General features: G+C 43.1%; 1 protein-coding gene across 2 annotated transcripts in view; it reads left to right on the forward strand.

The window, feature by feature from the left end:
• SHE (Src homology 2 domain containing E) overlaps nucleotides 1-12,852 on the forward strand; it is a 30,932-nt gene that overhangs the window by 4,115 nt on the left and 13,965 nt on the right. For both annotated transcript variants that reach the window (XM_082355401.1, XM_082355402.1), the window contains exons 3-5: nucleotides 8,510-8,812; nucleotides 11,068-11,224; nucleotides 11,671-11,790. In XM_082355401.1, coding sequence (XP_082211527.1) covers nucleotides 8,510-8,812; nucleotides 11,068-11,224; nucleotides 11,671-11,790 — 580 coding nt within the window. The remainder of the gene's footprint in view (nucleotides 1-8,509; nucleotides 8,813-11,067; nucleotides 11,225-11,670; nucleotides 11,791-12,852) is intronic.

Raw genomic sequence — 12,852 nt, forward strand, 5'->3', positions numbered from 1 at the left:
GAATGTGATCTTCAGTTTTAAGATTATTTAAATACACTTTTTGGCCACTTTCAAAGCTTTGACATCCATAATGGGAGTCATAAATCTGTACCAAGGGACTAACACATACTTAAAGTACTTTAAGTTGTTAAAAGTTGCAGACATGATGTGATCCTCTGTTTTATAGTAGAAGATTGATTTCTCAACAAGCTTTACGATATTGGAGCAAAAAAATTTAATTACTAAGGAATGAGTATTAATCACTGGCATGAGCCAAGCCACTCAACGCAAACCTCCTAAAACCAAAGTTGACTACTCTTGTAACTTTTCAAGTTGAAATAATTCCAACTTGTGAGTTGAGCAATCACTCTGTCATTTTTTGTGTCAAACTTTTCCCTTTTATTCATAATTCTCTTAAGTTGGTGTAAACAATACTTAAAAAACTAATTATTTAGATTTATTTGTGCAATTTTAGAGTAAGTTATCTATTCACCTAGTTTTCCTTAAAACATTCTTTAATCTGTAATGAAAAAATGCAATTTCTAAGTGCTGACTCAAGGGAGCCTTGAGTTTGAACATCGTGGGTTTCATGCCTGGGAAGGGAATAATTGGTCACACATTAAAGATTTTGTCTTTTCTGTTTAAGAACAGATAGAAAAGCTGTCAAGCTCAGGCTCCATAAGCATAGTCTCAGAAGAGTTGAGCATGAGGGTAACTGCAGCACCCTGGAAGGGTCAAGACAGGCTTCAGAGTGAGACCGAGCTGCAGCAGGAAAGCACTGCTCTGTTTCCTGCTCTCTGCTTACAGAGATAAGGCATCACATTTGGGAAGGGTGTACCCTGGCCAGGCTGTGACCCTGAAGGTCACTGGACTGTGACCTCTAATGAAATCTGTGAATGAAAGGAAGTGAAAATGAACTTAGTCAGAATTTTAAAAAATATCAGAGGCTTGAAAGGAATAGGAGGAAAGATTTTCTTCTACATAAAACTGAGGGAAAAGATTTTCTTAAAAAACAAAAAATTAATGTTTTGTTTTGATTCACCTTTCTTTGTCCTTTGGTTTTTATTCCTCTCTTTCTCTTTAATTGGAGTAAATAGTTTATCTATATTATCTCAGGTTTTTTGTTTTTTGTTTTTGTGGAGCCACACTGATAATAGGGAAAGTGCTTTGCTTTTTAAAAGTGAATGTCTTTTTCTCCCCCCATATAATCACCACAAAACCCTGAAACTAGGGGACCCTCATACTACCCCCTTGTTACAGGGTAGAAAATAAGATCAAAGAGATTCTGACTCTCCTATGTTCATAAGACTCTTCAAGAGACAGAGCAGGAATTGGAACCCAGATCTTCCCACTCCAGACTGAGTGGTCTGCTTTCTACACCAAGCAGCCTCAGGACATGTGAAATGATATATGAAAAAGTTTAAACTTTACATATAAGCAAGGCACCTTTCCACGCAGACTCACAAGGAAAGTTGTATTTAAAAGTCAAAAGTTGGTATGTAACTTGTTGCTTTTCCCAAAAAAAAAATAAATAAAATTTAAAAATTAAAAAAATAAAAGTCAAAGTGTCCAATACGAAATATATGTAATAATAGTAGTAGCTAGCATTTAATATTTGAACATTTATTAAGTTCCAGGCTCTGTTTTAAACAGTTTATCTGAATAAATTTACTTAGTAATGCAAAACTAATGTATTCAATTAGAGGATAAATTCAAATTTATTAAAAATTTAAATTACTAACATTTAAGAATTACTAGCTTTTTTTCCTTTGCTCTTTTAAAAAATATTATATTGGTGAATTTAAAAGGTCCTTCATTTAAAATATATATCACAAAGCACCTTCTTTGTGCTTTGTGATATATATTTATGTGCTTTATATATATATAAAATATATATCACAAAGCTATAAGAGAATATACCTCTTATTTTACGCATAGGTTACACAGCTGGACAGAATAACAGGAAGTGGGTTTATCGGAAGCTGGGAATAAAAGATTTGCTCCTGGGTGGGTTTTTTTTTTTTTAAACCTTTTACTTTTTTCTGTTCAGTTTGCTCCCTGTGGGCTTGGCTGTCAAGTCTAAGCTCAGAAATGTCTCACATTTCTTGAGAAATGTTAGGGATTTTGTTTATTTCAGCAGGAGACAGAGAGGGTTCTGATGAATATGATTTAACTGTGGAGCACCCAACTTCTGTACTGCCTTTTTGGGTGTGTTGTTTTTTTTTTTTGGCCGTGCCACGCAGCTTGTGGGATCTTAGTTCCCCGACCAGGGATTGAACCCGGGCCCTCGGCAGTGAGAGCATGGCATCCTAACCACTGGACCACCAGGGAATTCCCAGTACTGCCTTTTTAATACCTGTGAAGTGGAAGTAACATGCCTGATTTCAACAATATCTTGGATGTATAGAACATTGTTCACAATGGTATTTTGTAACAACCATCAAATATTTCCTAGGCATTTCTTTACCATGCACCAGGCCCTGTGCTGGGCTCTGGGCCTCCAGGCAACAAGATGCACAGGACCCATGTCCGTATGGACCTCACAACCCAAGGGGCAAACAGACCTAACAGAGCAGAAAATATGTCACTTAGCACTTAGCCATGAAGAAGAGAATAAGTATCACCGTCCGCCTCAGGGAACAGAGGAAGGAACAGAAATTGAGGCATTTATTACTTTCCTATGGCCAAGTAACTGTGGGACCCAGGCTCCCTGGATTCCCTCCTGCCCAAAACTTTGCTCTTAACTTTTAAAAGCTAAGGATTTATAAATTTATGAATAAATGCTTACTTAGATTTCTCCACAGGATTGTTAATAAAGATATGACAATCAGTACAAGGCAATATTAGTTTAAACCCGTTGTTGTTCTGTTAGATTTGCAGGAACATTTTAGCTAAATGATTAGCAGAAACATTCTACTTAATTTAGTAGGATAAGTTTTCGCCACCAAATTAAAACATTAGCATTGGGAGGGTCTTTAGAAGTTCCCTAAGATGAGCCAACATTCAGCATGATAATTCCTTCTGCAGCTGATATCACACAAGTCGAGCGTCTACTAGGTGCCAAGTTGCCAGATTACCCCACTAAATCCTACCACCCTGTGTAGTGGGTGTTAGAAGGCTCTGTTTTACAGATGAGGAAACCAAGGTTCAGAAAGATTCAATAACTTGTCCAAATTATGCAGCTAGAGAGTGGGGATACCAGGTCATCCAGCACCCTTTGGTTTTAGTTACCGAGCTCCAGTCACAGATTGTTTTTAAATTTTTATTTTTGCCTCCTGATGGTTTTATTGGTTGGTGTAGATAGTCAAATCTAAAGGAGAACCTCATTTTTTCAGTCTCCATTTAAAAAATTATCCATTATGGAAAAAATATAAATAGAAGACTTTTTGATTTATTTACTTTGCCTATATTTTGCTTGTTAAACTTAAGTTTCAGGACTTCTGAATTATATCTGCTTTTGTTCAGAGATTTAGATTTGTTCGACAGGAAAATATTAATTTTAAATCAAAATTTTAAGCATCAGTAAAAGATCCCTATTGCTGATTCTAAGAGAAACATAGAGCCTTATGAGACTCTAAGTTTGATGTTTTGAATACATGAAATGGATTAAGGGAAAAGGTACATTACAGAAATTGTAACTAGCATTCTACATGAAATCTCTGAGGCATAAACTAAGATATGATAGAGAAGGCATAGGCTCTGGAGCCAGTAGTGAATGGCTCCCCTGCTGACTACTACACAGCCTCAGTTTTTTCACCTGTGAAAATGGGCTAACACATCTCTTGCTGCATTATGATGAGGCTCCACTGAGCTGCAGGTGTAACACGCCTAGTACTTGCATATGTGAAAAGTATCACAATTATTTAGACACTCTGGAGAGAGAATTCCATTTTCAAAGAGAATTCTGAACAAGTATAGGGGAATATTAATTGCTAACTAGAATTAATTTAGCAAAAGAAAGTCAGTCTTCTGCTGATGTTTTTAAATATAAATGGGGGCTTCCCTGGTGGCGCAGTGGTTGAGAATCTGCCTGCCAATGCAGGGGACACGGGTTCGAGCCCTGGTCTGGGAAGATCCCACGTGCCGCGGAGCAGCTAGGCCCGTGAGCCACAACTACTGAGCCTGCGCGTCTGGAGCCTGTGCTCCGCAACAAGAGAGGCCGCGATAGTGAGAGGCCCGCGCATCGCGATGAAGAGTGGCCCCTGCTTGCCACAACTAGAGAAAGCCCTCGCACAGAAACGAAGACCCAACACAGCAAAAATAAATAAATTTATAAATATAAATGGTATACTTATGTACAGTGAGAGTTGGGAATTGAGAAGGGAAAATTTTCGGCCAATATTATGTTTCACGGCAACCAGTTGCAGATATGAACTGGTGCAGGTCAGGCCTCAGTTCAGCCCTTGGTGAGATGGGTGTTTATCTGCAGCCCGTTGGCTGTATTCTGTTGTCTGCCGTGGTAAATGGCCTCTATCGGCAGAGCCAGGGCGTAGCTTCCTCTAGCCATTTCCTCCTTCTCAGGCTCGTTTCCTCTCGGAGCCAGCTCTGCACGTCAGGGGCTATTCTCCCTGCAGGAAGGGTCGGCTTGCAGCCCCCGCAATTGTTTCTGTTTCTATGGCGCCTCAGGTTGGGGGCAGCCAGGTGCTGGAAGGGACTGGAAGGTTACTCCCCTTGAAGGGGCAGATAGGCCCTGCGCTCAAGCCCTTTTTTTCCCCGTAATTAAACATTGTTTAAAAAGATGATCATACTCTGCAGATTTTGCCCAGTCCCAGGATCATCCTGGGAAGGAACATTCTCAGCTGTATACTTTCCAGTGTTTTTCCCAGAGCTCTAAGTGTGCAGTGACTATCTAAAATAGAAGGAATACTGAATTCCCTGGCAGTCCAGTGGTTAGGGCTCCGCGCTCTCACTGCGGAGGGCCTGGGTTCGATCCCTGGTCCGGGAACCTAAAATCCCACAAGACACGTGGTGTGGCCAAAAAAAAGAAAAGAAACAATCATATATTTGGGACTTCCCTGGTGTTCCAGTGGTTAAGAATCTGCACTTCCACTGCAGGGGGCACAGGTTCAATCCCTGGTTGGGGAATGAAGATCCCATATGCCACACGGTGCAGCCAAAAAAAAAATTAATAAAATGATATAGAAGGAATACAAATGCCTCATCTCAAAAGTAAAAACCCAAATACATGTGTAATAAGAACTCAAGATTCTAATCACTGTACATCATTTTAACACAAACTCATTGAAATTTCCTGTGAGCAGGACTCCTATCTTAAGGTTGGAATCAAGCCTTTTTCTATTTTGTTCAACTGGGACAGAATTGAAGCAAGGACCTTAGGAAAGGTTTCCCCAGCCTATGCCAGTCTGAGGGTAGACTTAGGTTTTGATCAGAAACTTTAAAATTCGAAAATCGTCCTTTGAACTCCTTTGTGTTTTCTCTTTCCTAGTTCTGTAGAAAAGTTCTTTTTCATAAATTCCAGGCTTATCTTAGTTGAACCAAGAGCAGAGAGAGTTTTTTGTTTCTTGTTTTCCATAACTCCATCTAGAATAAGCAATGAAGAAAAAAGGCTGTCGATTGAAAGTCAAGAGGCTTGGACCAGAGATGCAGGAGACCTCAAACAACCCCAGGCACCTTCCTGACCTGGGGATGGGGAATAGTCCTTCTAACTCTCACATTCGGATGTGGAAGTTTTTGATAGTAGGAGAACCCTTTTCCTTGGGCTGGGGCTAGCAATGATAAGATTAGCTCTGGAGGGCAGGAGGAACTGGGAGGGGGAATGTGGGGACCCAGGTGTTGTGGGAGTGCTTCTCACGCTTAGCTTCTCATTAGAATCACCTGGGGGAGCTTTTACAACTCTGACTCCCAGGCTGTACCCCAGCTCAATTCAGTCAGGACCTGTGGTGATGGGACCCAGCCATGAATATTTGTTAAAGCTCCCCCAGGTGATTCTAATGCACTAGAACTGCAGTTTTATAGGATTGGAGCCAGCTGCAGTAAGGGGCCCTATCCAGCAGAATTAGAACCTCACCCTACAAATAAATTCTGCCCCTTTGAATTTAGTGTCCTGATTTTAATAACTTTTCCCTAGAATGTATCCTTTCCTTGTTATAGAAGTCTTATGGAGTCAGTGATTCTTCTCTATAGAGTGTCACCATGCCCATTTTCAGTTACCTGTAGAAAGTCTCACTTTCCTTCATTTCTGTGACACTGTAAGTCTCCTGATCCTCTTCATCCTTACCTGACCATTCCTTCTCCGTCTTCTTCGGTGGCACCTCTTCTTCCATCCACCCTTAACTGAAGAAGTCCCAGATTTTGCCTTTGATCCTCTTTCCTTTTCAATCAGCCTCCTTTTCTCTGGTGATGGCTTTCATTCTCACAATACCAACAATGATCCATTAGTGAGTAACTCCTTGACATGTACTCTGACCTTCATCTCTCTGCCGAGCTCCAGATCCATATTGTCACCTGCCTGGAGAAGTTCTAGAGCTCCTTCCCCTCCCTCTCTCCTCCCATCCATCCATCCAACCATTATTTAGCACAACTGTTTCCTACAAAGTCAAACAAGACATGGGGGTCCCTGGCCTGGCAGTCTCCACCAAATTGGAAATACAGACACATCAACAAATAAATCCATACACTGAGAGAGATGCAAGGTGAGAGTGGGTTGGCAAAGCGGTGGCACCTGGGGGACATGGGGCATTGGAGGAGAAGGTAGGCAGGAAAGAGGAGGAGATGCTAGGCTAGACTCCAAAGGATTGGCAGATCACCAGGACACTGGTGGGTATAAGACAGTGCAGTGTACAGGGAACTTCAGAAGTTCCGTTTGGTTGGAACAAAGAATTGGATTTTAAGGGGCTCAGGGATAGGGTGGTATTGAGAGAAGAAATTGGAGAGGGGGGCAGTGATGTGACCACAGAAGGTGTCCCATGCCATGCTGAGCAGTTTGCACTTTGTAAGTGGACATTTGAGAACTTATTGGGTGTTAAGTGATATGGCGAGATGTTTGTGTTGGGAAAGTCCTCCTTCACTGTGACCTGGTGGACAGATTGAAGGCTTCCTCATGGGCATTTAGAGGAACCACAGCATGATGCTTCTGTTGGCCTATATCACCAGCTCTGGTTGTCAGAGACTGTAGCCATCTCTGACTCTACCTGCCAAGGCCTCTGGGCCCCACGCTGGTCAGTCCCCAGACGCTGCTTCTTCCTTCTCACTGTGGCTGGCTGGCTGGTTAGCTGGTGGTTGGTTGATTTGCATCCGGTTTTTTGCATCCATTTCTGTGCCTCCGTTCAGACCGTACCTTTATTCTATCCTGTACACCGTGTTGGAGTTATCTTCCAGCAAATCACAAATATAATTGTTATTACCTGTTTAAAAACTAGCAATCGTTCTCCACAATATAAACTTTTAATTCTGGCTTTTAAAACTTCTGCACTTTGGTGCCTGTCCTGCCTACTTTTCCAGCTTCTTCTCCCGCTACCCCTCTCCTCTCCTGGCCTCTGTCCTTTGAACTTCTCTCTCGATTCCCCCTGATGGGAACAAGCCCTTTCTGGTTCCCACCTCCATATCTTCACTCATGCAGCTTCCTCCACTGGAAATGACCTTCTCTATCAAAGTCAATGCATCTTCCATTTCTCTTCCACTTGGAGTCAATCCAAGTGTGGTGGCTAAGAGTATGGCTTCTAGAGCCCAACTTCCTGCTTTTGAATCCAGGCTTTGCACTTGCTGGTTTGGGCAATTTCCTTAAACTCTTTGTGCTTCAGTTTTCTCTTCTGTAATATGGGGAACCAATAGAACCCATCTCATAGGGCGGTTGTGAAAATTACAATGCACTTAGAAAAATGCATAATGCTTAGTACACTATGGCTAAATGTTAGCTCTTGAGATATTATTTTTGTTGTTTTTCCCCCAACTCCTCTTTTACTTTTATTTATTCTGTCGTTGTTAGCCTGTTAAGTATTATTTGTGAATGTGTCACTATGTCGAAACTGCCTAGAAGTCAAGAACTCTGTCTAACGCACATAAATATCTTACCTCAGTGTATGTGGCCCAGTGCTTGAATATAGTAAACACTCAATTTTTATTAACATACTTTGATCACAGCTTCCTAACAAGATGTAAACACTTTGAAGGTGAACCACACTCAAGAGGAGATGGGGGACCGGGAGTTGTGGAGCAGGTTGCCCTGAGGCCACTTCTCCGAACTGCACGCGGCCCCAGAGGCAGGCCTGTCTTCGGTTGTGATCCCCTAATCGTTGGACGCCTGTCTTCGGTTGTGATCCCCTAATCGTTGGACTTGATCCTATTATCTGGCTTGATCCTATTATCTGGCTCAGGCGACTGGCGGGAAGAAGTTGTAGGGCCCTTCCCCCAGCTGAGCAGCCATCAGCCCAGTAAGGAACAATCCAGGCGTTCTAGGTCACCTTCAACCAGACAGACCTGTCGGTCGGGGGTGCAGCGGTAACTGGGTTCATCACAGGGCTTCCATGACACCTTTTCTTCAAAAGTATTGTGAACGGTGTGTGTTTTTCAGAAATCAGACGACGAGGTTCCAAAGACCCCCTGGTGAAGGCTCTTCAGCTGCTCGACAGCCCCTGTGAGCCAGGGGAGAACGGCGCAAAGCCCGAGGCGCTGGCCAAGAGACGGAGCTCCAAGGAGCTACTGGGGAAGCCGCCGCAGCTGTACGACACGCCCTACGAGCCGGCGGCCGAAGGCGGCCCGCGCGCCGAGGGGCTGGAGCGGAAGGCGCGGCTGCCCCAGGACGACGAGAGGCCCGCGGCCGAGTACGAGCAGCCCTGGGAGTGGAAGAAGGAGCAGATCGTGCGGGCGCTGTCGGGTGAGGGCTGGGTCCGCGCCCCCCGCTCCCTCCTGCTTTCTGCTTCCCTGATGGAAAACCCTGCCAGCCAGGGGCTTTGCAGCCAAGGCGCTTTTCTTTATGTTCCTCAACTGCAAGTCTCTTTTCCCAAGAAATCTGATGATATGGGGAAAGGAGAATTTGGCTATGGTTGGAAGACCAGGACTGAAGACGAGCCCTTAATGTTGCATGTATCCTGTATCCTTCTGGGTATCTTTATTTTCCTTTATCTTGGCAGTATGCGACTGTTTTAGAAATGCCTTAAGTCACTATTGAAAAACCTTATCTAATCACCACCAAAGCTATCAAATTGAGATCAGCTTTTTCTAACTCTTACTTTGTGCTCCTCTTCAAACCTGTTAAAATCCCTGTTTATAAAATGCCAGTAGTGGATCAAATGGATTACAGGAGAGGTGGTTGGAAAGCTGGAGGAAGCTAGCTTTTTTTTCCCTCTCGAAAATCCTCCTAAAGGAATCAATTCTTCAAGTATGAACTTTTTTTAATAACTTAAGAGGAAGTTGATAAGTAGATTGTCAATAGTTATTAAAGGTAATTCTCCCTCCTGCTTCTCCCAGGACATAGTTTTTCTTCTTAGCTGGCCACCGAATTTCTTTTGCCTTTGATTTTAAAAGTTAGGGATATCTTTTCCCTCTAACAGTAGAGCTATGTTTTTGATTATAAGTATAGTCAGTGTAGGGAATTCCCTGGTGGTCCAGTGGTTAAGATGCTGTGTTTCCACTGCAGGGGGCACGGGTTCGATCCCTGGTCAGGGAACTAACTAAGTAAGATCCTGCAAGCCACACAGCCAAACAAACAAAAAGTATAGTCATTGTAAAGGGTGAATAGAAAAGGTAATTAGTTTGATAGCAAACATTTGAGTCAGGTTTTCTGTTTGTGTGCTTTAGTTTTTTAATATAATTTTATTGAAGTATAGTTGATTTACAGTGTGTTAATTTCTGCTGTACAGCAAAGTGATTCAGTTATACATATATATATTCTTTTTCATATTCTTTTCCATTATGGTTTATCACAGGATATTGAATATAGTTCCCTGTGCTATACAGTAAGACCTTGTTGTTTATCTTATATATAATAGTTTGTATCTGCTAATCCCAAACGCCCGATCCTTCCCTCCCCCACCCCCAAGTCAGTTTTTGTTTTATTTTAGAATTGTTTTCCACAAATCTCTACTGGGCACCTGCTACAGTGCTAGATGCTGCTCATTTTATATCTTTATCTTCTATCCAACCTAGATGTCATAGCATCTTTAAGGCACTATTAGTAGTTTCTTTCTATTTCTGAGTTGATTTTTCTCTTTATTATTTCATAGTGAAAACTTCATTTGGTTTCATAGAATGATATGCACCCTTGCAGGGAGTGATTACCTGTAACTCTGTTTAGTCTTTTATTCTAAATATACCAAAACGAAGAGTGTTTTATAAGTGCATGCCGAAGGGACTTACCTGGTCGGGGAGCTAAGCTCCCACATGCCTCGTGGCCAAGAAAAAACAAAACATAAAACAGAAACAATATTGTAACAAATTCAATAAAGACTTTAAAAATGGTCCACATTGAAAATATCTTTTTAAAAAAAAAAGAACATGCTGAAATATACTAAAGTGGTTTCCTCTCATATTCTAAAACTGTTCTACATCAATAAATATCTTGCAGAAAAAGTGGCTGCATGTGGATGCTAACAGGATGATCCGATATCAAAGACAGCAGGAGCTCAGCTATCCCAGGGCCTCTTGCAGTATTTTTTTTTTAATTTATTTATTTTTGGTTACGCTGGGTCTTCGTTGCTGCGCACGGGCTTCCTCTAGTTGCGGCGAGTGGGGGCTACTCTTCGTGGCAGTGCGCGGGTTTCTCATTGCGATGACTCCTCTTGTTGCGGAGCACGGGCTCTAGGCGTGTGGGCTCCAGTAGTTGTGGCACGAGGGCTCAGTAGTTGTGGCTTGCAGGCTCTAGAGCGCAGGCTCAGTAGTTGTGGCACACGGGCTTAGTTGCTCCGCGGCATGTGGGATCTTCCCGGACCAGGGCTCCAACCCGTGTCCTCTGCATTGGCAGGTGGATTCTTAACCACTGCATCACCAGAGAAGTCCCTTGCAATGTATTTTAGCTCAAATTAAAGAGGGGGAAAAGCTTCTTTCCTAAGACGAGGCAGACAAGGTCTTTTCTTTGAAGTTTACATGGGTCACCTCAGTGGCCTCTGATGTTAAATGGAGCCTTCCTTCCAGTTCAGTTTGAAGGCTCTGAGCGACCTTCCGTCAAGGAGGAGACAGTGAGGCAACACCACCGACAGAAGAGTTGGACCCAGAAGATCCTGAAGCCAACCCTCTCTGACCACAGTGAGGGGGAAAGAGTGGACCCAGCCCTGCCACTGGAGAAGCAGCCGTGAGTCTCCTCCACAGACACGTGTAACACACAATGGCCAGGAACTTGGTCGGGGCACACTGGCCCATTTTACATGATTCTTTTTGGTGCTGAATACTTGTCTGGGTGGGACTTATTAGTGAAAACCCATTTTCAAAGCCCAGTGCATTTGTGCAGCGTAGAAAATGCACTGCACCCCAGAACCTTATCTCAAACCCCATTCCTCTGCACAGGGGGAAACTTTTAAAATGACACTAGCCCTGTTAACTCCCTCTTGGGTGATTGATAGGTTTTGTGATCCAGGATTCCCCAAATCTCATTTTGTCTATTTTGAATGGGAAGCAGGATCTAGTCCAGGCTGTTGAGCTTTCACTAGAAGTTCATTTCAAATAATGCTTTATGGAGTGATGCCCTGTCTGGACTGGTATCTTGATGCTCGTGGTTTCTCCCCCTGCCCCATTTTTCAGTTGGTATCATGGTGCCATCACCCGTGCTGAGGCTGAGAGTCGACTACAACCCTGCAAAGAAGCTGGGTACCTGGTTCGAAACAGCGAGTCAGGGACCAGTAGGTACTCCATTGCACTAAAGTGAGTATCGAAGCCTCCCTGTCTGGATGCAGGAGAGGGGTGCAGACTTTCCTATCATGGGTAGATGACCAGGCAAAAAAGCTATACTTTGAAGGTGGTTCACAGGGGTATGTACTGTCAGAAAATAAGATGCATTTGCTTGGACAACAGAGTATGACATGCTCTGATTAGAATGCAAAATCGGGGGAATTCCCTGGCGGTCCAGTGGTTAGGACTCAGCACTTTCACTGACGTGTGGCCCCAGGTTCAATCCCTCGTTGGGGAACTAAGTTCCTGCAAGCCGCATGGCATGGCCAAAAAAAAAAAAAAAAGAATACCGAATTGGTATTGGGTAAATGTCCCAATATCTCTTATGATAAAGAGAGTCCTATTTTATTATTGTTGTACATTGATCACTTTCTGCCTTACATTACGTGATCTAAAGTAGGTCCTCTCAGCAGAGAAATAATTCCTGATAAAAAAAAGTAATTTCTAACAGGATAGTTCAGTGGTTCTTTTATTCCCTAGTGTTTGGGACTTTAATAAATCAGATCCCTTGATTGTCAAAATGCCAGCTGCAATTTTGGTACCAGTTTCTTTTGATGAAAAAGGAAACACTGCCTTGCAATGACTCCCCTGCCCAGTTGTACACAGAACATTCATTTCGGCCTGGTAGGCCTGGTGGAGCTGGTGTCATGGAAATTCTCTTTGCTCTTGCGAGTTCAGTGGTGCTATATTGGAGGATCATTGTCAAGAGCCCTAACAGCATTTCCTTCCTGAGGAAGCTGAGCCCCTGCAGCTGAAACAATCAGACTGGAGGGGATAAGAGGTTGTCGGGGGGAGCAGCATGGCTCAGAAAACGGGATAGGCCACCAGATACACAATACCAGGAATAGCTTTGCTGTGTCCCTGAGACTGGTGCTCGTGGATTAGATCTTTGAGCCTTCGGTGCCAGCTGTCATTATCCACAACCAGGAACAGTCTTTCCAGATTGGGTTGGCCGTGGGGGGAGGAAGGAAACAGTTTTATTATTATTATTCTTCTTAATGTGTTCTTTGGGGAGGAAAGAAGGAGGAAACCTTA

This window comes from Balaenoptera borealis (genome assembly GCF_965194805.1).
Source record: "Balaenoptera borealis genome assembly, chromosome: 1".
Taxonomy (NCBI): Eukaryota; Metazoa; Chordata; class Mammalia; order Artiodactyla; family Balaenopteridae; genus Balaenoptera; species Balaenoptera borealis.